Source organism: Penicillium verhagenii (assembly GCF_028828195.1).
Source record: "Penicillium verhagenii strain IBT 33310 chromosome Unknown utg000007l_segment0_segment0, whole genome shotgun sequence".
Classification (NCBI taxonomy): Eukaryota; Fungi; Ascomycota; class Eurotiomycetes; order Eurotiales; family Aspergillaceae; genus Penicillium; species Penicillium verhagenii.
In genome coordinates this window covers 3398425-3422244 of record NW_026643171.1, presented here as the reverse complement: position 1 = coordinate 3422244, position 23820 = coordinate 3398425, and the positions used below count along the sequence as shown (strand labels likewise).

The following is a 23820-nucleotide window of genomic DNA, read 5'->3' as shown; positions in this document are numbered from 1 at the left end:
AGTACCTTGGACACCTAAGCGATGATCCCTTACTGTTTACCTTCTACGGCCCCAACTCAACCGCAGGGGGTTTGAGTTGGACCCATGCGCTTGCGCACTTCTCGATTGCGAATCATGCACATCCCTGTGGACAAGAAAGCTATCGAGCAAATCGGACAAGACTAAATTCTTCTATGTAATCTCAAGTTGGACAATAGTGGAGCCTTCCCTGTGGGGTACCAGTTCCAGGCATTACAGGATGCGAGACATCACATAAGGGATGTAGCTACTAAGCAACTACATTTTTCTGATCCCTCAAAGCGGGTCTGTTTGCAAATTACCCAGAGTCCCAGATGGTCCATGATCCACCGGCTACTGCTGATTCTTGGACTGCTATCCCTATTTTGGCGTCGAGCCACGTCGGAACCCCATCTCCTACTGACATGTGCCTTACATTCATAGGACCAATATGCAGGGAACAAAGTTGTGATTGGCCTCCCCTGGTCCCAAGACCTTCAATCAAGGCGAAAAATCCACCGCTAAAGACGACATCTGCATGACCCTCCAACGCGGGCCAAAGGCGACGAAGTAATCCAACATAAATTGAGCCACTTCCGCCGCCATTCTTCTCATTCCTTTCTAGAAACATAATAGCCACGGTATTTCGACAACTTCCTCCCCTTCCTGACAGCCCTTGTTGTCTTATCCTCACATTATGCTCGGCCTCCTCTCTCTTTTCGTATCGTTGGCAGCGGCCTACCCTGCTCGGGGGCCATGCACTGGCAACTGCTGGGCTCATGATCCTTCTATGATCCAGCGTGAGTCAGATGGCAAGTACTTCCGTTTCTCTACAGGCACAGGTGTGAACATCATGTCCTCACCGGCACTGAAGGGACCTTGGACAGACTTGGGCTCTGCTTTGCCTGATGGATCCAACATTGTCCTGGCTGGCGCAAACCACACTGACATCTGGGTATGTAAACAAATAAACACACTGGGAGAAAACACAGAGGTGGCGCCAATCATTCAGCTAACATTTGACTCTTTTCACGCAAAAAGGCCCCTGATGTTCACTACTCTGGTGGTACTTATTACATGTACTATGTGATTTCCGCCATTGGTACGCAGACATCAGAGATCGGTGTTGCTACCTCCACCACTTTGGAGGTTGGTTCCTGGACCGACCATGGCGCTGTCGGCATCCCCGCAAACACAGACTACAATCGAATCGACCCCAACTGGATCGAAATTGGTGGAAAGCAATACCTCCAATTTGGCTCTTTCTGGCAGGATATCTACCAGGTTGAACTCACAAGCGCCATGAAAGTCGGCTCCCACACTCCTTATCAGCTCTCTTGGAACGCCTCTCTTAACCACCGCGAGGAAGGATCCTTCCTTTACTACCACGACGACTACTACTACCTCTTTTTCAGCGCTGGTATTGCGGGCTCATACACTGCGACTACCCCAGCTGCGGGAGCCGAGTACAGCATCCGTGTTTGTCGCTCCACTACTGGAACTGGTGGATTTGTAAGTTGTTCTTTCCCCACCCTAACTTTATTATTTTTCTCTTTTTCACCCCGAACGCATCGACAAGGGAAAAAATAAGGTAGCATGGCTTCAAAATATGCGTCATAGCTAACGGGGTCGATGATCTGCAGGTGGATAAGGACGGCACTGAGTGTCTGAAGTCAGGCGGAACAATGCTATTGGCCAGTCACAACCAGGTCTATGGACCCGGTGGAGAGTAAGTGATGCGATGCCAATCTGCACTCCACAAGTCGTAATTTCTGACCAATGATCTTCTAGGGGCGTGCTGAACGACAGTGACCTTGGACCTATTCTCTACTACCACTATTACCCTCTCGCTACCAAGGAGGCTGGCGGTGACGGCGCTGCTGGATACCGCTATGGATGGAACGAGTTGGGCTTTACTGATGGGTGGCCAGTCGTCAACGCTGCCTAAGCCCCAAGCACACCATAATGCCCCAGCTTTTGGTGATCAATTTAACCAACTCTACTTTGAGTATATAGTGGAGGTGGTCTGACTATACCGTATAAACCTTATACATATGTTGCTTGCATGCGTCGGCTCTCGGCTGGGAGCTCGGCTGTTTGTTTTTTTCTTTTCTTCTTTTTCTGTCGATGGTCAAGTCCTCATACCTTTTGAGTTGTGTGCTCGTTTTACTCGATACCCATGTGCGACCTTTTGGCACGATCGTGCAATAGCGCCCAGGCAGATTACCGCTAATCCTAATCCTTTCTGTTTATTCCAGGAAATGCACATTTTATTATATGATTTACGGGTTTCAAGTAAGAAATACTGTAGTATCCGTGGTGATGACTTTGTAAATTCAAATTTCACGGGTGCAGCTAGTAGTAGTAGAAGAAATTCTTTCACCTGTGCAGACCTCTGGTGAAATGTTGAGTACTGCTCATACTCAGACCTTGAAAGTCAATCACGTGCGCCATGTTAATCGTCTTGGCCCTTAATACACCAAAGCTTAGCTACAGCCTACCTAGTACATTGGTTGGCATGTAAATCTCAACAGAGCGACGTACACATTAGTCTGAGCTTCTTCAAAGTCTTCAGAAGATTTCTGCCTTCCGAGACGATCATCTTTCCCAATCATACCAAGAGACGAAGTACGCAGGTGCTTCTCCACCATGTCGATCAACCAGGCCGCTGTGAATGATCATCAGCTTATGTACGAGGTTACTTTGTGGGAGCGTTATGCCCCGTCGCCGAGATTCCCCCCTGGTATTCTGCACGGTCTTGATCCAGGTGTGTACTACATTCTGACAATCGGAATTTTCCGCCGACAATCTCTAGAAATGTCCATGATCTTGGAAGAAATTCCCACCTTCTTGGCTGTCAACTGGTTGCTAGACTTCATTTTTTGTGAGTCTGTCGATTTGTCCATTTCTGCCCCCCCCCCCCCCCCCCCCCCCCCCTCCAGTTATCCGCGATGCTCATAATTAGATACTGCTATGGAACAAGATCATCGTTGGCAACAACATTCAATTGCAAGGTTCAAAAATATCAATCACAAATTCGAATTCAATCTTCAAAATAATGATTTCTGAAACCCACAATATATATGTATGGGAGTTTTTTGAATACAGAAACAGGTCATCTAGATCCTAAGACAGGTCGGGCTTTTCATTGATGTTTTGAGGAGTTTATTGAAAACTTCAAACATTTGAATCACAGCCCTCAATGAGTGCTATGTACTAGTAGAGGCTAAAAAAACAACATTTGAACCCTTTTATTACTAAGTCTAATTTTCTGTCCTCCGTACTATTCAATGTTTCAATATTCAAATGTTCCGAACTGTCTTCCTACCTATTCTCCTAGCTATGATAGCTATCCTCCTAACATTTGAACTATCTTTCAAACCATCTTGCTAGCTATAGTTCCTACTAAGTAATAGTATATTTAGTGGAAATTGAGAAAGTTTATTAATACTGTCTTATGTATGATCCAGATGACCTGTTTCTGTATTAAACTCCTTTCAAATGTTTTCAAATGGGATTATGCTAATGGAAGTGGACAGCTTTGAAATTCTTTGATCTCTACAACCTACATGTGGAAGGTTCCAAGGTTGAAGCACTTCCAATATTGAGAAAAGCACTTGAGGAATCTTCCAGATGGTGTGGCCCGTGTGGGGTCACCACATCGGATGTGTCCGAGACTCCGAGTCGGGACCCCTATTGGATCAATCAGATCATCTATTCAAATGTATTTATCTACCACTGAAGATCCAATGAACTGATACTAACGCGACATCTTTCAAGTTGATAAGATCTTTTTGAAAAACCCGACAGGTATATCATACTATACTATATACTATAGTATACTAGTACAATGTGTGATTGACAATGCACTTGCATTGCTCTCAATTGCTTCAAATGTTTTGTACATATTCGGTATTCCTCATGCGCTCCCTCCAAAAACCTTGGGACCTTGGAAGCTTGGAGTTCACCTATCACCACATGTGTGTCTCTGCTAAAGGCAGTCCCTAGATGAGAGTGGCAATTTGGGACATTCTACCAGTGGAAGCCACAAGAAGAGTGAAGTGGCAACATTGAAAGGGTCTCGACTCTCCCCCTGAGCAACACACCAGTTGACATCATGTGCACACCTGAGTCCTGACTTTCAAGGCTTTGAAAATTGTTCAATGTTGCCAAAAGAGCATAAAATGCTGTAAAATAATTATTTATCCAATCACAATTCAAATCAACATGTATAATACATAATTGCGACTCCAATTGCTTATCTGGGGGGGTTTTTTTTTGGCGGGATTGCGGTGGTGAATTCGGACTCGGAGAAAACCCCCCCGGAGCCTCGAGCTGGCCTTTTCTGTCACTTTGTGTACTTCTGGGGTTCTCGTGTCAACCTTCACCTTTCTTCCTCTTTCCACCCACTCCCCTTCCCTCTCCCCTCCCCTCACATCTCTCCATTCCCCTTTTCTGGGGTTTCTGCCTACGGGCATTCTGTACATTCCTTTTCTGGGTGTTTGGTCCGGATCCTCATATTTCTTATCCCGCTTCACCTCATTCTCTGGGGAGTTGCCTGTCAAGTCACCAGGTATCGCATTCACTTCCGAGCCTCAATTCAAAAGGGTAACACTCAACCCGTCAGTCTTCCCTCTTCACTCAACCTTTTCCTTCAAATTATCTGTCTCCCCCTCAGATCTACCATTCTGAGACCCCTCGGAGGTGTGACTGCTTTTCATTGCAATACTGATCCACCTTTAGTTTTGATTACTTGCACCGTCCCATCCACTCACCTACCCCCTGATTCCTCATACCTTTTCCAATTGCGCCTGCTCATCATGGCTGCCGACGCCTCGACCACCGCCAATGGTGCTGCCTCCAAGTCTCTCGCCGCCATGCTGGAGGAGCAACACACTCGCGATCAAGACCACCATGCCACCGTTGAGGAGGTCATCGATGAGGAAGATCTCAAGCACCCACCGCCGTCATCTTTGGTGAACAACGCCCCTGTCTTGGAATCATCCACACCGGCCGAGACCACCACCCCAGCCCCAATTCCGAAGCCCGCGAAGAAGACACCGGCTTTTGATGTACAGTCAGAGGAGCTCTTCCCCGCTCTGGGCAGTGGCCCTAAGCCTGCTGCTCCTGCCGCAGCTACTTGGGGTGCGAAGAAGCCATCTGCCGCTGCCGCCGTGGCTCATGGCCAGGCCGCTAAGCCAATGGGTAAGCAGCCATTCCTAGCAGAGAGATAGAGGAGAATAGCGAACTACGCCTAAAATTGGAGTTTCTGACGATCAACAGATATTCCCCGAGTCATGTCTCTCCCCGGAAAGCACATGGAGCAGCTTCGTCTTGCCCCCTCTCAGATGCTCCCCCGCGGACAGATGAAGAAACCCCTCCAAGATATCCTTCGCGACATTTCGCGGAGATCCAAGGCTACTGTGACTATCCGCAGTGGACCGAATGGCGTCTTTGTCTTTGAAGGTAAGGGAACTGTCGATTCCGTTCGCCAGGCCCTGAAGGAGGTCGCACAACAAGTTGGATCCAAGGTAGTTAATCCAGTGCTCTATCCACTTCATTATCCAAGCTGACCCCTATGTGCTCACAGCAATCCGTCCGTGTTCCTATTCCTACCTCCGCACGAGCTCACATCATTGGTCGCCAAGGTGCCGTGGTTCAAGATATTCAGTCCCGCACCGGTGCCCGTGTTCAGGTCCCCCGGGCTGATGGAAATGCCGCTGCCACCGAGGATGATGACGATACCATTGACGTTCTGATTGAAGGTGATGCCGTCGCTGCCGAGATGGCGCGTCGAGAAATTGAGGCGATTGTCAAGGAGCGCGGCTCGAACATGAGCTTCCGCTTGAAGACCGTCCCCCCAGAGTTCTTCCCGTTCATTGCGGGTGCTCACGATGCGGCATTGCGCCAGATTGAGGAGCGAACCAAGGCACAGATCAATATTCCCCGTTACGACACTTGGACCCTGCAGCCCCCACCCCAGGAGGCCCAGCCCGGCCAGGTGCAATTTGTGCCTGTTGCGGATAAGCATATTCTCATTTCTGGAGAGCGTGCCGCGGCTCAGGAAGCCCGTGTGGAGATTGAGCGTTTGGCGGCTGATTTGCAGCAAAAGCTGACCCTCCGCCAATTGGCCATCAACCGCGGCCAGCACCAGTTCATCCTTGGAAACGAGGCTGATGCTTTGCACCAATTTGTTGCACAGACTGGTTGTGCTATTATTCTACCCCCTACCTCAGATGACAGCGAGTTCCTCACTATCACTGGTCCTGTGGACCAGATCGAAGCTGGTATCAACCACGCGATGGATCTTGCGACTAGCATGCAAATGTCAAGCATTGACTTGTCTCGTCAACACCCCACTGCCCCTGCTGGTCCTCACGCCCACGCACGTGCTTTGACCCAATACCTGCAACGTCGCCAGGTGATCAAACAGCTTGAGTCTGCTTATGATGCCCATATCGCACTCTCCCCGAGTGTCGAGGGTCCCGTGGCCTGGGAGGTATACTCTCGTGATGGTAAGAACACCATCCGTGCTCGCTCGGACATCATGAACCTCGTCCAAGCCCACCCTCCGTCTCGTCTCCGTCATGTGCCGGTGGATCCATACTTCCACCCTTACCTGCGGTCCCGTGGCGCGAGCAAGCTTCAGGATGACTATGGTGTTCATCTCCTTGTGCCAGAAGATATCAACAGCACCGAGGTTGTGCTTGTCTACGAGGGCCCTACCTCCACTGCTGCCAACTTTGAGGTCCCAAGACAGCGTCCAGCCCCCGCAGAGGTAGCCGAGTTCGAAAAGTCCTTGCTGGAGGCTCAGGCTTTCTTGTTGAGCACACTTGGAAACCAGAGTGACATTGTTGGAGGGTCGGCCTCTGTCCCTGCCAAGTACCAGGAGAAGGCCCGCAAGTTCATCATCCGTGAACAGGACGCCAAGGGCGAGGATAGCATCCCCGTACGCGCTATCATTGGTGAGCCTAAGGCCTCCAAGTGTGAAGTCTCTCTGCGTGGACCCTCTGAATTGGTTTCCGAGCTCGCTTCCAAGCTCGAGGCGTTCGTTGTGGAACAGGAGCAGGATGACTTGGAGCGTGGTTACACGAACACCTTTGACTTCCCCCAGAAGTACGCTAACTTCTTGATCGGAAAGCGTGGTGAGAACATCAACAAGCTGCGCGAGGAATTCGATGTGGACATCAAGGTTGAGAACGGCAAGGTTGAGGTCAAGGGTCCTAAGGCCAAGGCCGATGCTACCCGTATGCGTATTATCAACATGGGCAAGAAGTGGGAAGATGAGACTACCCACGTCCTTAAGATTCCCGCACAATACCACCGTGAGCTTATCGGACAGCGGGGTGCCCTTGTGAACCGCCTGCAGGACCGCTACTCTACTCGCGTTCAGTTCCCTCGTGCAGCTGCTTCTACTGATGAGCAGTCAGTTGGTGAGACTAGCAGCGATGCTGGTGTTGCCCGCAACCGCCCCCAGCAGGCCGCTGATGAGGTTCTGGTCAAGGGACCTAGCAAGGGCGCAGATGCCACTCGTGATGAGATCCTTAGCTTACTGCAATGGGTTATTGATCACTCACACAGTGCTAATATCTCGGTCGCCCAAAGTCAGGTTGCCTCCCTGATCGGTCAACGTGGTCGGGAGATGGACAAGGTCCGAGCAGACACCGGAGCTCAGATTGATGTTCCTGCCGCTAATGATGCAGCGGATGCATCTGGTCGTGTCCAGATTCGTGTCAAGGGTACTAAGCAGCAGGTGGCCGAGGCCAAGAAGATCCTGCAGCAGCGCGCCACTGACTTCGATGCTACTGTGACCAAGTCTATTGAGGTCGAGAAGAAATATCACAAGGCCCTGATCGGCGGTGGTGGTACGTTATCCCTTTCCATCCCATCGCACTTGCATGGGTCCCCGTCTTTTTTTCACCAAATAAAAAAATTTACAAATAAAACACCCATACTAATAAACAATAGGTGCCAATATCCGCAAGATTGTGATTGATGCTGGTGGCCCCAGTGATGGCAGCGCTGCTCGTATGGTCCGATTCCCCAAGGCCGATAGCACTGAATCTACAATTCGCCTCGAGGGTGATGGAAAGATTGTGGACAGTATCATTGCAGCCATTGAGGAGTTCGTCAAGGAGCGTGCGGACCAGGTCTCTGAGACCCTTGATGTTCCCACTGCCCAGCACCGTCTACTGATCGGTCGTGGAGGTGATACTCGTCGTGGTATTGAGTCAAAGTTTAACGTCACCTTGGACATTCCTAAGCAAGGTTCTGGTCGCACTGATGTTAAACTCAAGGGCGCCAGCGGTGCTGTTGCCGAGGCAAAGGAGCACATCCAGGGCATGATGAAGGATCAACACGCCGAGACTGCATTTGTGCCAACTCACTTGCACCACGCCATCGCCGACAACGGCGCTTTCTTCCGCCGTCTGCGCAGTGACCACCATGTCACTGTTGACCACGCCGGCAAGGCTGTACCTAGTAACAACCGTGCCACGGAGGAGACTCGCAGCTCCGCCAACGGCAACTCTCTCCCCTGATCACCGATGATCCCAGCGAGTCTGCGGACGCCCACTCCTGGAGCGTAGTTGACAACAGCATCTCTGCTGATGTTGACATCACTCCCTTCCCATGGGTTTTGAGTGGCTCCCCAGAGAATGTCACCAAGGCTCGCGCGGCGATTATCAAGGCCTTGGAATCTGCTTCCCAACAGTCCGCCACTGGCTACCTGATCCTGCCAGACCCCAAGACCTACCGTTACGTCGTTGGTCAAGGCGGTAGTCAGATCAACGCCATCCGGAAGAAGACCGGCTGCCGTATCAACGTGCCTAAGGACCAAGCCCGTGGCGAGGCCATTGAGATCCGCGGTAGCTCGGCTGGGTTGGAAGAAGCCAAGCAGATGATCTTGGAGGCTGTCCAGAATGGCTTGAATGGTTCTGCGTCTACTCGCTAATCGCTTTTTTGAGGGGTCTGGATTCTTGGAGATTCTTATCCGAGAAGTGCACGACAGAACATATTGAATTCGAGCATATACACCATTCTCTCCAGCGTGGGAGTTGGGCATTCTTGCGTTTCTTTCACAGTTTTATTTTTTATCCTCATTGACCACGATATTTTCTTGTATTTCCTTTTTATTTCCAAAAAAGAATGGTTTCTTCTTTTACGTTCATGTTTCTACTTATGGTAAAGAAAGTCTTGACTAGAACTTGATCGGTCACAGCAGAAATGGAAGGCATTGGTCCGACCTAAATTAAAATGCCACGTACTTAGATTAAACAATAACGCCACATGCACTTGCGAAACGATCCTTGCTTTGAAAAAGCCTCCACCATCATCACACACGTAAACAATGACATCATATGTGTGATCAGATACCCACTGGCAAGTATCAGGCATCTAATGGGGCATTCAAAATGATCATTTGATGCATTACCGTTTCCTTCTCTTTTGATGCATCTAAAACATCCACATTCTTCTGGCCCTACCAAGTCCTCCATTCTGCAGCTATTTCACTCGAGTTCAACTCCATTTCAATATTGATCTACCTGATCTATAACTCAACAACCCAACCAAACCAACCAAACCAAAAATGCCCATCAACAGTTCCCAAGATACTGGCGTAACAGGCGCCGCCAAATTTACGACTTCAACCCTCGGAAACCTAGTCGGTGGAGTCGGCCGCACCGTGGGCGGCGTCACTGGTGCCGCGACGCGCGGAGTCGGGGACACCATAACCAGTGCTACAGGCAGCGCAGGCAAGCCCGTTGGCGATGCACTGGGTAGCGCAGGGACGGGCGTCGAGGATGGAGCGAAGAAGGTTGCAAAGGGGGTTGAGGATGCTGGGCAGTGGAGATGATCCAAGCACTTTCAAGGTTGACTCTGGGTGCTTTCCAAGGTCCTAAGTTCTCCTAACGCTACATAAATCCTTGATGATGACCTTGGAACCGGATGTATTTTACTATGTATGATCGCTGATGCTCTGTTCTAAACATTGAATCCACAGTCGGGCGTCTAATCTATACCTATGCTATTGAATCTATTAAATCCATCTATACCATACAAATGAGATCCATATCTAGTACTGTATCCATCTTCCTCGATAATAACCCCAGTGGGCATTGCATGTCCATAAAAGGCCATGAAACAATTATGCATCCTCATATATTCACAAGGAACGCCTTCCTATCCACTTGCAACCCCAAGGCCATAAACGCGCCAAAACTTCCACAGGTCATGAATACTGGGCCCCAAAATGCAGGAACAAACTTTCCCACAAGAAGATATCGCCTCATAGACCAATAACGGAAGAAGCCATAACCTAAAGACCAGACACCGAGCACCTGGCACAGTCTGGCCGCCGAAATAGTGCCAGCAAGGTGGTGTTGTGCCATCTGTGCAGCAGCGGTGCCTTGGTTTTGGTTTTGGTTTTGGTTTTGGTTTTGATTTTCATTCTGGTTCTGGTTCTTCTGATTCGCAGCCATCTCTTCCAACTGCATTGGAATAGACGGCGCAAGAGGGCCGAGTCCAAATTTCGAGCAGAGCACTCGGTCAATAGCCTCTAGTCGGTCGAGAGCGAGTGCCATAGCCGCAAATCCGAGGCCTGCTCGCGTCCATGAGAGGAAAGTGCGCTCGTTGGCATGATGGTCGCGCTGTTGGGAGCCTGTGTTTGCGACTCGCGCGGGAATAAGGCGGCGCAGAACGGAGGCGACCATGTCTGTGCAGCACTCCGAGTGATTCCGGGTGTTCGGGTGTGAAGATGCCAAGTGTGATTTGACCTTTCACAGATGAGGTCTTGGGATGTTGATGGGTCTTTTCTTGTTCTCTTGTTTTGTTTCTTTTTCTCTTTTTCCTTTTTTTTTACTCTTTTGTAGATGAGATCGAATCGGATATACCAGGGATCGGAGCATTTCGGGGGTGGTTTCTTTTTTCACGTGGAGAAAATTGCATTTTGGGATTTGTTGATGACCGTATTCAATGTTTGACGATGCCCGTGACATCTACTAGCACTTGAGTACACATTATACTAGTATCATACACTTTTGAAGGGAATCTGATGGTCACATAATTAAGCCCTTTACCTTCAGTATTGTCAACATCTCCCTAAGTACTTGAGTTCTAACTGCATAAGCGATCTCGGCTGCAACGTTAAGGTTGTTCTAAAGTTCCATTGGTCAATTTGGACCCACAGCTCTAATCAATATGAATTGGGCCTTTTTGTTATTTTTAGTATGGATACCTAGTAAAGAACGAACATTTGAAGGATCTATAAGAAGTGGTGATTTCCCCGTTGATGATTGTATCTAAGTAATTCATTGCTGGTAGTACCTCACGTGCTTTTGTCTTTGTACCTGAGTAGCAATTCGGACGAGAAGCCTTTGTTCGGGCGAGAAACAAAACCACTCGGGCGAGAGAGGATTGCATCATCTCAAGTGTATGCGTATTACCATCAACATTTGATATAGGCACTGAGCCCGAATTATCTCGATTGGCCTTTACCATTCCAATCCGTTTAATTTCAAGGGCAAACGAAGAATCCTATATCCCGAATCCAAAGGCTTGGGAAGCTGACCAGCCCGAATGTTCACCTGCAAAGACTGATGAAGCAGCCTCGGCGCATTCAACTTAGCATCGCGTTCTGTCCGCAACGCCACAAACTCCTTCTCAGAAACCACATCTCCAACATGTTTGTTCTGTTTCCTATGGTCAGCCACGCTCAGCCATGGGATGGGGGAATCCCGTCCCTCCGGTGGGTAGTCATGGCCCGGCCAGATCTTGACATGATCATCTAGAGCTAGCAGCTTGCGACTCGATTGAAAGAGGTCTTTTGCATCCCCGCCGGGAAAATCGCAGCGTGCCGTACCTATATCAGCATGAAAAAGAGAGTCACCGCAAAACACATTATCTGGAAGGGATGGGATGAGAACATGTTAGTCGAGTGTTTGGAATTTGGGCGGTACCGGGATCGACGGCGAGGGCGAGGGCGAATTGCGGGTATACTATGACATACCTCCGATTTGATATCCTAGATGATCTGGCGTATGGCCAGGAAGATGAATAGCCTTGGCAGTCACATTGCCAATTTGAAAGAATTCTTCGTCTTCGAATAGCTTATCAAAGACGGTCTCGTACTCCTCACTCTGGATTCCATAGCGTTGACCAAATAGCTTTTGGACTTGTTCGATACGTTTGCCAATACCAATGGGCGGCTTGTATCCTTGTTTCCGAGTGAGCTTCCTTTGAAGATACGACGCAGCGGTCAAATGATCTGCATGGGCATGTGTTTCCAGGATTCTTTCGATCTTGTAGCCTTTTTCTTCGATCAATGATAGTAAGGCATCAGCAGAGTCTGTGGTGATGGCCTGGGTGACAGGGTCATAGTTCAAAACTGGGTCGATGATAGCTGCTGTCTGCGTTGATGAGTCGGCAACTATGTATTGCCATGTCCCTGTTACAGACTCGAAGATGTGGTGGATGGTAGGTTCCTTAGTAGCAGTGGTATGAAGACTTGTCTGGCCCTTTGACAATGCTTGGACGGCAGGAGTAGGCCGAAGGGAGAAATTTTGGGTTGGATGTGCTCGATATCTGAGAGATGTTTTCGAGAATCCCCTCGTGGAGTTATTGGTTGAGTTTAGAATGTTGAAGTTCTGGCTCTGAGCCCGATGTCGAGGCAAGGAAGGGATAGTACGAGTAGCTAGCGTCCGATGTTGAGTCCCCGTCGATAGCCAATCACTGGGGAATTTGCATCGACAATACTTCATGGCGTAACGCATATGGCACATACGATTTTGATAGAACAACTTTGCTCTTGGATGAGGTGTTCAAGTTTTAAAGTTGCATGATCGGGCTTTTATGGTCGCCGATCGCCAGTTGGTCGCCGATTGATATTAGTTATACACCGGTGAATTTGTCTATATATGAGTCATAACCAAGTTCTTTTTTTTTTTTTTTTTTTTTTTTTTTATTATTGCTTGCATGTCAGACTCTTCTTTTAAAATACTCGATTTCAACAAGTATTTTTTGTAGTATACATAGTGAATGTTGTTGTACTGCTGGGACTAGGGAATTGTTGAAGTATAAAAACCGGGGTGTGTAACAGACAGTAAAGTTACCGACGATCACATCATCGACCTTGACACAGCTTCTTTCATTCCAGCCAATGACCCCCATTCCAACCTCTTCCTTTTCTTTTAATTCCTTGGAAGAGGTCTCTGTTTGCTCATCAATTAATTCCTCTCCTTTTCCAAATCCAACATGCTTTACCGTCACTTAACAACCGCCGTTCGTACGGCCTCCCGCGCGCAGGCCGTGCCAAGTACCCGAAACTTCGCAACTGCTGCCCCGGTTTCGGCCTCCCGCAACCACAAGGTCGTTGTGGTAGGAGGTGGTTCCGCAGGTCTGACAATTAGCCACCAGCTTCTGCAATCCGGCAACTTCACAGCCGAGGATATCGCGGTTGTTGACCCCGCCGAATGGCACCACTACCAGCCAGGCTGGACCCTCGTCGGCGGCGGCCTGAAGACCAAGGAAGAGCTCCGCCGTCCAATGAAGAGCCTCCTAGACCCCAAGCTCAAGTTCTACAATGACAGCGTTCAGACTTTTGCTCCAGAAAATAACTTTGTCACCCTCTCCAATGGCGACAAGATTGGCTACGACCAATTAATCGTCGCCCCCGGTCTCACCGTCTCCCCCGCCAACATCAAGGGTCTCCCCGAAGCTCTTGCGAACCCCGATGCCCCCGTATCCTCCATCTACACCTACGACTCCGTCAACAAGGTTTTCCCCTCCATTAGGAAGTTTGAGAAGGGCAATGCTATCTTCACCCAACCCGCCGGCGTCATTAAGTGCGCCGGTGCCCCGCAGAAGATCATGTGGCTCGCCCTGGATCACTGGAAGCGCGCCGGTCTCTACAACCCCAGCAACCCTTCCAGCTCAGCCATCAACATCAGCTTCGCGACTGGTCTTCCCGTCATGTTCGGTGTGCCCAAGTACAATGCGGCCCTGACCAAGATGCAGCAGGACCGTGGTGTCAACGCGCTCTTCCAGCACGACCTGGTCGAAATCGACGGAAACAAGGCCATCTTCGCACGCCCCGACGGCGCGGAATCCGTCATCAAGCACTTTGATCTCCTTCACGTTGCACCGAAGATGGGATCACCCGCTTTCATTAAGAACTCCCCAATCGCGAACGAGGCCGGCTTCGTCGATGTGGATGATGCCACCACCCGCCACAAGAAGTTCGCTAATATCTGGTCCGCTGGCGATGCCTCCAGCTTGCCCACGTCCAAGACCGCCGCCGCCGTGACTGCGCAGTCTCCTGTTCTTGTGCGCAACTTGCTCAACGCCATGGAGGGTAAGCAGCTGGATGCCGTTTACGATGGGTACACTTCTTGCCCATTATTGACCGAGTACGGCAAGGTGCTCTTGGCGGAGTTCAAGTATGGACCTGAGCCCAAGGAGACTTTTGGTGACTGGTTCGGTATTGACCAGGCGGAGCCCCGTCGCTCCTTCTGGCACTTGAAGAAGGATTTCTTCCCATGGGTGTACTACACCCACATGGTGAAGGGTAACTGGGCTGGTCCTAAGGGATGGATTAATTAGATCATCTACTTTGGTAGATACCATGTACTATAAGAGAGGTGAAGGGATAAACCTCTGAAAAATTGTGAAGAACAATCAAAATAGATCAATTCAGCATTCAACGTTCAGTTTTCAAGTTTCAAGTTTCTCACGTATTCAATGTTAGCGGAGTTCAACAAATGTAAGCCTAGACACGGGACGAGAACGGGGCAGATGGAGACATGAAAACCCTCCAATGTCAAGCGGTCTATTAATGCATCGAGAACAGAAAGCAGACCCTCTCTCCGCAACTGGATCCACTTTTAAAACACGGTGAATAAGTAGTAAACAATATCACCCCCTCACGATACCTGGAATTTCCACCCCAAAAGAGTAAAAAAGCCCCGAAACTGCAGGTGGGGGCAAAAGACTTGAACCGGTACTTTTTCGGCGAGCCTTTCTAGTAACATTGAAGAAGAACACATGTCAAGTTGAAATACCACTGGCATATTCAAAAGTTCCACAATAACCTTGGAAAGAGATCCACAACGGGAATTATAACAGGTACAGGTAACGATGTACCTACAGATTGGTAGGTTATAGATAGAAACTTGGTAAGATATGAGAGAAATTCGAGAAATTCGAGAAAACAAAACGAACATCAGAAAACGATCTAATAAAATAGTAAATAATAATAATAATAAAGCCCTCAAGACCCGAACATTGCAAATGATATCACACTCCGTTAGTGCAGTCACAGCTGCAGCCAAAATAGTTCTCTTTTAGTCTAACTCCCAAGATCTCTGCAATCTCAAAAGAGGTTTCGCTTCATGGAATTTGCTTTCTCTCTCATAGAAACCACGGAATATACGAGGAACATGACAGCACACCACCTCATCATCCCCTCCACTACCTCTGGACTTTGATTTACTGCTGCTGCTTCTGGGCCTCAAGGTAGTTGTAGACACCGTAGGCAATGGCACCACCAACAAGGATGAAAGCGTAGAGACCGACACCAAAGCCGCCGGAAGAAGAGGAGGGAGAAGAGCCGGAGGAGGTAGAAGCCTGGGCCTTGGGGGCGGGGTCACCGGGCTGAGAGTAGATAAGTTAGCCTTTTGTGTTTGACGATGAATGGATGAGGTGCAAAAAGGAATGAGAACGTGTGTGGAAATATGCGACCTGGCCTCTATAATCCAGAGAAGGGACCAGAAGAGTCAAACATACCATGCGCTTCACGCTGCCGACAAGCAGACCGTCAAGAATCTCACGTGCCTCATCGGAATGGCCGACATCCTCGAAGGCCTCGGAACCGTCCTGGCCACCGACGTCCAGGAGGACTTCCTCACCACCACTGTAGAATGAGATATTAGTGGGAAGTTCTGTATGTCATATAGTGATGATATATTGAAATGGCGAAATGGCGAAATGGTGAAATTTATAGTATAATATGATGAAGACAGTGGAAAGAGGGGTACGGGTGGGCCAACAGGTTTGCGATAGGGGGCAATGAGGTCCCGCGATCGCGGAACCGTCCACCGGCATAGATGGAAAAAGATCATTTGCAGGGGAAATGTAGATAGACAAGGCCTGAGGGGAAAACATACGGGTGCTCATCGACGAAGCTGGTGCAGTCGTAGACCTTGTCGTGGATGACCATGTAGAGGTCCTTCTTGGTGTTGTGGGCCTCAACCTCCTTGAGGGTGAATTCCTGAGTCGCAGACATGATGGCTGGTTGAAGAAGTCTAGAGAGAAAGACCAAAGCGATCGCACAAGGTTAGTCTAGGTTTTGATATATTCATAGGCCAACAGAAATGCAAATATGGGGCGAGTAGAGTGAGATCAACAGGTAGTCTTTTTTTTCTTCCCTTTTCGGAGAAGGCAAATGGAAATAGTTTTTCCCCAACGAATAGGAAAGAAGGAATTCAAGTACTCACGAGAGAAAAGTTGGAGAAAAGAAAAGCGCTTGAGAAGAGAAAAGAGAGAAAAGAGAGAAAAAGAGATTATGTGCAAATGGAATTCCAAAGGCCAAACAGAAAGAGACGGAAATCGGACTTGGTAGACTGGGGGACGTGCGCTAAGGCGGTCTCGCGGATCCTTTTTCAATGAGTTACAAGGGACCATGCCGCTGTGAACTCCCGACTTGCCACCATATACTATGTATATATGCTTTAATTGTAGGGGGAATACGACAAAAAAAAAGGTGCAGTCAACTGATCTTGTCCACATAACTTTGCTACATCTGCAGTGTTACAGTAAATGGTTATAACTTATATGATCCGAGGAAAAAGGCAATGGGCGAATCAGCGGCTGCTTATTAGAGCCTCGGTGCAATATGCAGGAATTGTGATAATCAGGCCAGATAGACTATATTATGCCTACTAGTATGTATTCCCAATTGAATAACGTGAGGAGGTCAAATACCTATTCAATGTTCCCTACAACTTTGAAAAAAAGTATTCAACATTGAATGTTTGAATTGTATAGAAATCCATGAACAAAACAACATTGAATTGAACCGACCCCAACTGCCTGGATAACCGTACACCCTCGGTTGTCTCTTCACGGGTACGGCCCACGGCTTTCCGCTACGGAACAAGTCCCGCCCATTGCAATTGACAATCTTCAAATGTTGGGATATGCATGTAATATCCTCATCTCTGAAGATACTACTAGTATGATATCAAACTTGAAAAAAAAAAAACATCAACTTGGAATTGATGATCATTTTGAACTTCTGTAATTTAAAGGGGTATTCATGAAAATGCGCCTTATACTATATACCCAACCTTTGGGAACAATCCACTCTATACCATGGCTTATCGTGACATGCAGGGGAACATTTGAATCATCATGAAAATGCAAAGAAACAAGCTCATGAAGAAAAACCTTGGCAGAGAATATAAAAAAAAGAATAGAAACAACAACAATTCATCAAGGAAAAGGGGGGGGGGGGGGGGGGGGAATTCCAATCCGCTCATTTCGCTGGGACTCGCTCATAAAACACTATGTATGCTTGCTCATTCTGTAATCGATCACGACCTCGTAGGTCGCGTGGGTTGAAGTCATTTGCTCGCTCGTCGTCGAATCGTCGCCAGGACTGACGTTCGGCATCCCGGACAAGCGAAATGTAGTGCCCACTACCCATGGAGGATCCGATATGACGTAGCACGGCAAAGGCGTCATAATTGAAAGGGGGAACAGTTGCTCCTGGGATCAGTGCAGAAGTGTCCAACCCCGGTGTAGGGGTCGGGTAGGAGACTACAAAATCATCCATTCGTAGCCCGTACAGAGGGAACTCGATCGGAGTATGAATCTTTCGTGCGCTCTGCGTCTTGGATGCGGAGAAGCGCTTGAAATGAACCACCAAAATCTGCGGCGCACGCGTGATAATGATCTGTTTGGTGGCCATGCGCTTACACTTGCAGTGCGGACACTTCCAAACTTCATCCCCACTAAGCATTTCTTCTTTACAGTAGCTACGGAGACATTGATAGATGTCACCCGTGCCGGTCGTGGGGATCTCTACACTGATGCTGTAAAAGGCTTCGTAGGTCGTCGAGGTCTGGTGGCAGGTCGTACAGCGAAGCCGACTGGCATGTTGCCCCGCAAAGAGCGACGAGATGAACGATTCCTCGCGATGGCAATATCGGTCCCATTCAATCCGGGAAACCTTGGGGACCGGCATCCGTTCTCGCTGCATTTCCTCAGAAGGGGTCAAGGGTCGCAGCTGATTGCGTTGCCAGTTGATATTGAGATCTTCGTGAAGGCAGTCCACTAGGAAATCGAAAAATTCCTTGGCATCCTGCTGTCGATCTATGACCCATTCCCGGTTCAACCGACCGCAGAAGTTGCGGAAGGAAGTTGGCATGATCACTTCCACGTCATTCTTCCATAACGATCGGATAAGGTTGGCATAAAGCCCCGGCATCACGCCCTGAGACCCTTTCCAGTTCTTTTGTACATAATGGCGGAATCGATCATCGATGAAAAATTTACTCATCATCACCGTTGCACTGAGACACTGGATCGTCGAGTTCATGTAGCAGGTGACACCAAAATTGGTAAGCCCTGTTCGAGGAAGTTTGAGGCGACTCAAAATCGAGCTAGGGGTGTATAATGCCGTCCGAGCGGCTGAGTTCTGCCGTTCCATATGGGGTTGAGCTTGTCGTCCATCAGAGACCCCACTATAGCTGGGTCGGGGGACTGCAGGAGGGGGTCGTGATGGAGCCACGTGGACGGGACCCGAAGACGCATAGTTAGGGACAGGCATGACAGCTGGCCGAGACTCCGCGTGCATCATGGACTGTTGAGCATGTGGTTCGGGGAAGCGGCGCAAGAAATCCTCGTAATTATGAACAAGCGGGGTTGAGGGCTCCTCCAATTCTTCATGGGGCTCTTCAGTGGACTGTTCATCTTCAAGGTAAGTGCTCGTGTCGATTTCTTCGTTCTTAGATCTTTCCAACCACGCCGTCAATTCCTCCGAATTCAGAGGCGTGAACTCCCGAAGTCTCCTCTTGCGAACTTCCAAGCTTGAATTAGCACTAGCCATAGTCGGCACTCGACCCAATGGGCGACCGGGCTTTGGCACAGGCTTCCTGGCTTGCAGTGTACCAATGACAGCAGCAGTGGAAGATGTTGCGAGGGACTGTTGCCCAAGGAGATCGATCCACGCATCTAAGCCACCAAGCAGAAGAGCAGGAGGGCGGCCACCCTTCAGCGGTTTATAGGCATTGAATTCATAAAGGGTATCGTGAAGAGCTCTCAAATGGGGCGCTGATGTTCCGACAGGCGAACCTGCAAGATAGCTGACCGAAGATGTACTTTGGTCATGATAGACAACAAGATCAAATTCATTGCGTCGCTCGAACAATGATTGCTCATGCTCTGGAGACACAACAAGTCGCTCCTCAAGCTCCTCTGCAGACACATTCTCCTTCAAGGCTACCGGCTCGATGCAAATGATGGATTTTGCATAAATGTGACCATTATCATATTGATCTCGGGGGCGGACATCGACCACAAGTACATTGAATTTCCTTAAATAATCAAGAAGGTCATGGGCTGAGATCGCAGAGTTGGTGGGTAAATCGGGTGAATTACTCCGGGTTTCTCGCGCAGAGTTGACACCATTGGGAGTCAGTGACCGGTAGGGGTTATCAGGAGGACCCCGGCTTGGGCTACCGCGTGGGGAGGTGGGCAAGTGAGAGTATCTTTGGGTGATCGATCGCACACTTTCGGACGAGGTTCTTGGTGGGTTCGGCGGGACCTGGGAAGGTACAGTGTATATCGGACTATACGCAGGATCAGGAGCACGTGGGAGAGAGGTTGTGAGAGGGATCTTGGGAGGATGATTGGGAATCACGGATGGTGACCCCATAGTGCGAGGTCCTAATGGTCGCCTGGGTGGGGATGCATAAGCGGATCCATGAGCGCTTGGCGGAGTGTTGGAGGTGTATGTGGAAACCTGGCCTGCAGGTCTTGAAGGAGAGTGCATGCTTGCACCCTGCTCGTTTCCACGCATTTGAAGCCTTGCAAAGCGTTGCGCCAGCACGTCGTCAACAGGACTAGAAAATCTTTTTGGGTTGCTCTGGAGATCCGGCGTTCGTTGGAATTGTGTCGGGCTCGGCATTCTCATCGTGTTGGTTGCCGACTCGCGGTTTTCACGACCCTGGGGGGTGATAGAACTTTGCTTTTGTCCGGAGGATGCTGATGAATATAGTCCCATGGGTTGTATGTTGCTCCTAAGATTATCTTCAATGATTTCCTGCTTGATTGCATCCATTGTTCCTTGTTTAGTTCGTACGGCCTACAATATTCCAAGTGATGCAGTTAGTCTGGCTGTCCCTCGATTGCCAATGAAGCGAGCACAAGCGGGATAATTGGAGTAGAGAGGACAATAACGCACCATCATTAACTCCGCAAACTCTTTGTACCATCCTCGGCTTTGGGTGATCGTCGTCTTGTAGTTCGGGTGGTGGGGAATGACGTTGATGGTAATCTCCGAAGCGCGAAGGTATTGCACATAAGCCTTGTCAGATTTGTCGTCATCTGCAAGATTTCTGGCTTGCCCGATTGCCTCGGAGGCTGTACTGAGGAGAGTGTCGAGCTATCTCTCTAGGTTAGCAGTTGGTCGCACAGCGATTTTGAGGAGGGGGTATGGACCGACCGAGGTAGACTCGTTTACATCCAACAAAGCGGCCTGGTCCTGCAGGTCCTTAATATTCGGGTATCGTGGTCGTGTTGCTAGGGAGTCATTCTGAAAAGAGCCCAGTCTGGTGACCGGGTCGGTGGAATGCATGTCGCCCCCCACCGAGTAAGGACGCCTGTCCTTCCACGGTGGTATGTCCGGTGGAGATGATAAGGCCGCTGCATCGGGGGGCATGATCTAGGCAGCAAAAGAGTGTGGCATTTAGCGCATGGCTTGAGGCAAATTTATTTCCAATGTATGTACCAATAATCCCGACAGCGAGAGGCGAAAAGAAAGTGAGGCCAGGTAACTACGTAGAAAGTCCAAGCCGATTCCAGGAACCAAAAGCGGGTCTGGGGTGACAATACCATTCACCGCCCCCGCCTATGACGCCAGGAGAGAGATTAGTCAACGGCGGGCGCTGCCTAGGAGCTTCGTCTCATCCTGGACTTATCTGACACTTTCAACTAACACTCACTTCTTTGGACTCATTAGACTGTGCGCACTTACTGTGTCTCGCCCAAGCCTCCAATCATGGCAGGCTGGTTCTCTTCTTCATCCCCGCTCGATGAGCAGATCGAGCGGGCAACCGCTTCCTCACTGTACGTGGCCACCGCTGCTCTACTACCTTCTCCCCAAATAGGCACTAATCGCCTACCCTGAATGCGCCTGGATTGATTTGGCAACTCCTGAACTGATCAATCTACCAGGGAAGATATTGCCCTGAATCTAGAAATTACCGATATGGTCCGTTCAAAAGGTGTCCAGCCCAAAGATGCGATGAGGTCCTTAAAGCGTCGACTTGAGAATCGAAACCCGAACATCCAGTTGGCAACATTGAAGGTTTGTTCAAAGTCAGGCACCCGATGTCTATAAAAGATATTGACAAATTGCCGCTCACTAGTTGACTGATACATGCGTCAAAAACGGAGGAACTCATTTTCTGGCTGAGATAGCTTCCCGTGAATTCATGGACAACTTGGTATCGCTACTCAAGGCTGAGGGGGCCCCTTTGAATCCCGATGTTCAACGCAAAGTTCTGGAGTTGATCCAGAATTGGGCCATGGCAGCCCAGGGTCGCATGGATTTGGTTTACCTTGGGGAGACATATCGCAAGCTACAAAACGAGGGGTTCCAATTTCCCCCGAAGACAGAAATGAGTGGTAGCATGTTGGAAAGTAATGCTGTAAGCTTCAAGTCATCATAGCTTTCTCAGTTATGGAGGACGCTAACATCTATCAACAGCCACCGGAGTGGATAGACTCGGAGGTCTGTATGCGGTGTAGAACCGCCTTCAGCTTTATGAATCGCAAACACCATTGTCGGAACTGCGGAAACGTTTTCGATGCACAATGCTCCAGCAAAACCCTCCCACTACCACACCTCGGAATCATGCAGCCTGTTCGCGTCGATGATGGTTGCTACGCTAAATTGACATCGAAGCCGTTCCCACCATCGGGCCTTTCAGACCGATCTGCATTCAAGAACAATTCCATAACCAAGTCTAGTTCTATGGAACCTCGCGGTGCCAAGGCAGATACGAGCTTTGATGATGATCTTCGTCGTGCACTTGAAATGAGCCTTGAGGAAGCAGAAGGTCGTGGGCCGTCGGGATTTGTGCCCCAAACAAGCAATGTCCCAGAACCGGCAAAGCCCACGCCCAGGCCTACCAACGTGGAGGAGGAAGATGCCGATTTGAAGGCCGCGATTGAAGCATCTATGCGTGACATGGAGCAGCATAAACAAAAACATGCGGCCGCGTTGAAAAACAATGTGCCATCAAACGATTCGTTCCGCGATTCTGCAAGCACACCAACTCCATTGCCAAAGAACCCGTACGAGCTCAGTCCGGTTGAGGCTGAGAATATCCATCTATTTTCTACCTTGGTCGATCGATTGCAACATCAACCACCGGGAACCATCCTTCGTGAGCCTCAGATTCAAGAGCTCTATGAAAGCATAGGCGCACTGCGACCCAAATTGGCTCGCAGTTACGGAGAGACGATGAGCAAGCACGGTAAGCTGAAATCCTTCTCTTGCATTTCTAAAATTCGCACTAATCTTTGCAGACACACTACTTGATCTGCATGCGAAGCTATCGACGGTTGTTCGATATTACGATCGGATGCTGGAAGAAAGGTTGACCAGTGCTTATCCTCAAACAAATTACGGGTATGGTGTGCCCCCGGGCATGCCTCAGTACCCTAACATGTCCGCATTGCCTACCTATTCGCCAGATGCAAAGTCGGGGGCGGAGAATTTTTACTACGGGAATCCTGCTGAGCCGTCTCACCCGCCGACCGCTAGTTACGCGCCACCGCAGATGAATAGCGGTACGTATGATGCACCTCCCAGTGGTCTCACAAGCCCCGTGTACCCACAACAGGGTCAACGTGGATCTCTTGCGAACGAGTCACATCCTGCTGCTTGGAGTCATAATGCATATCCCTCCTTGGGATCGCCACCACCCTCCAGTGGCATTATGCCTCATGCTGCTCCTGGACCATCACAATACTATGCAGCAACACCCGATCAAGATCCACATACATCACAGTTCCCCGAGGCACCTTACCAACCATCTCCCATAATGCGACGAGACTCGCAATACCAGTCGGGGCCATCGGGGGCACCCACGCCTAATGCGCCAGAGCCGCAGTCACCCGAGCATGCACAAACACCTCTATATTCTACTATGGCACCTGCGCTGCATCAGCAGCATACAGGCCCTCCACCCCAACCATACTATTACCAGCCGCAGCAGCCTGGTACGGTGCCTTCTGGATACCCGCCGATGGGTACTGGCCAACTGGGAGCGTACCCGGACGCCGGACAACAAGCCCCCGCATCCCACCAACCCGCCCCAGTGGAAGAGAGCTTGATTGAGCTGTAGCGTACTTTCAGCATTCTTCTTTTCCTGGCGTTCATTTGCTATGTACCAGATGATACCTTAGGATTCAGTTTGGTTTTTTATTTATTTTCCAGTTCTTTTTCTCTAGAGCAGACTGTACTATCTACTAGTAATTCAATTCAAATGTGCAACCTTGTGTTTGCACCGTTGCCAGTGAACTCCACACTTGATC

At 49.4% G+C, this 23820-nt stretch overlaps 10 protein-coding genes across 10 annotated transcripts; 6 read left to right on the top strand and 4 right to left on the bottom strand.

Annotated features, from left to right (window-relative positions):
* Nucleotides 1–694: 694 nt before the first annotated feature.
* On the top strand, nucleotides 695–1945 carry N7466_007926 (uncharacterized protein; the record flags this gene model as incomplete). The annotated part of the gene is made up of 4 exons (XM_057167315.1): nucleotides 695–952; nucleotides 1039–1509; nucleotides 1641–1726; nucleotides 1789–1945. 4 exons carry the CDS (start codon nucleotides 695–697, stop codon nucleotides 1943–1945), a joined length of 972 nt encoding a protein of 323 aa, XP_057020356.1.
* A 701-nt stretch (nucleotides 1946–2646) lies between these two features.
* Nucleotides 2647–2962, top strand: N7466_007925 (uncharacterized protein; the record flags this gene model as incomplete). Its single annotated transcript, XM_057167314.1, has 2 exons — nucleotides 2647–2881; nucleotides 2940–2962. The coding sequence occupies 2 exons, from the start codon at nucleotides 2647–2649 to the stop codon at nucleotides 2960–2962; spliced, it is 258 nt and encodes an 85-aa protein (XP_057020355.1).
* A 1855-nt stretch (nucleotides 2963–4817) lies between these two features.
* On the top strand, nucleotides 4818–8950 carry N7466_007924 (putative RNA binding effector protein Scp160; the record flags this gene model as incomplete). The annotated part of the gene is made up of 5 exons (XM_057167313.1): nucleotides 4818–5202; nucleotides 5281–5528; nucleotides 5588–7862; nucleotides 7966–8478; nucleotides 8499–8950. 5 exons carry the CDS (start codon nucleotides 4818–4820, stop codon nucleotides 8948–8950), a joined length of 3873 nt encoding a protein of 1290 aa, XP_057020354.1.
* A 636-nt stretch (nucleotides 8951–9586) lies between these two features.
* N7466_007923 (uncharacterized protein) lies at nucleotides 9587–9853 on the top strand (the record flags this gene model as incomplete). The annotated part of the gene is made up of 1 exon (XM_057167312.1): nucleotides 9587–9853. The coding sequence occupies one exon, from the start codon at nucleotides 9587–9589 to the stop codon at nucleotides 9851–9853; it is 267 nt and encodes an 88-aa protein (XP_057020353.1).
* A 301-nt stretch (nucleotides 9854–10154) lies between these two features.
* On the bottom strand, nucleotides 10155–10709 carry N7466_007922 (uncharacterized protein; the record flags this gene model as incomplete). Its single annotated transcript, XM_057167311.1, has 1 exon — nucleotides 10155–10709. The coding sequence occupies one exon, from the start codon at nucleotides 10707–10709 to the stop codon at nucleotides 10155–10157; it is 555 nt and encodes a 184-aa protein (XP_057020352.1).
* Nucleotides 10710–11489: 780 nt separating this feature from the next.
* On the bottom strand, nucleotides 11490–12755 carry N7466_007921 (MBL fold metallo-hydrolase; the record flags this gene model as incomplete). The annotated part of the gene is made up of 2 exons (XM_057167310.1): nucleotides 11490–11857; nucleotides 12005–12755. The coding sequence occupies 2 exons, from the start codon at nucleotides 12753–12755 to the stop codon at nucleotides 11490–11492; spliced, it is 1119 nt and encodes a 372-aa protein (XP_057020351.1).
* Nucleotides 12756–13248: 493 nt separating this feature from the next.
* On the top strand, nucleotides 13249–14595 carry N7466_007920 (NAD(P)/FAD-dependent oxidoreductase; the record flags this gene model as incomplete). The annotated part of the gene is made up of 1 exon (XM_057167309.1): nucleotides 13249–14595. The coding sequence occupies one exon, from the start codon at nucleotides 13249–13251 to the stop codon at nucleotides 14593–14595; it is 1347 nt and encodes a 448-aa protein (XP_057020350.1).
* An 885-nt stretch (nucleotides 14596–15480) lies between these two features.
* On the bottom strand, nucleotides 15481–16276 carry N7466_007919 (cytochrome b5-like heme/steroid binding domain-containing protein; the record flags this gene model as incomplete). Its single annotated transcript, XM_057167308.1, has 3 exons — nucleotides 15481–15645; nucleotides 15778–15904; nucleotides 16158–16276. 3 exons carry the CDS (start codon nucleotides 16274–16276, stop codon nucleotides 15481–15483), a joined length of 411 nt encoding a protein of 136 aa, XP_057020349.1.
* A 1251-nt stretch (nucleotides 16277–17527) lies between these two features.
* N7466_007918 (putative ubiquitin C-terminal hydrolase) lies at nucleotides 17528–20935 on the bottom strand (the record flags this gene model as incomplete). Its single annotated transcript, XM_057167307.1, has 3 exons — nucleotides 17528–20359; nucleotides 20459–20659; nucleotides 20720–20935. 3 exons carry the CDS (start codon nucleotides 20933–20935, stop codon nucleotides 17528–17530), a joined length of 3249 nt encoding a protein of 1082 aa, XP_057020348.1.
* A 339-nt stretch (nucleotides 20936–21274) lies between these two features.
* On the top strand, nucleotides 21275–23630 carry vps27 (ESCRT-0 subunit protein VPS27; the record flags this gene model as incomplete). The annotated part of the gene is made up of 5 exons (XM_057167306.1): nucleotides 21275–21342; nucleotides 21451–21583; nucleotides 21645–21926; nucleotides 21986–22757; nucleotides 22810–23630. The coding sequence occupies 5 exons, from the start codon at nucleotides 21275–21277 to the stop codon at nucleotides 23628–23630; spliced, it is 2076 nt and encodes a 691-aa protein (XP_057020347.1).
* Between the last annotated feature and the right edge of the window lie 190 nt (nucleotides 23631–23820).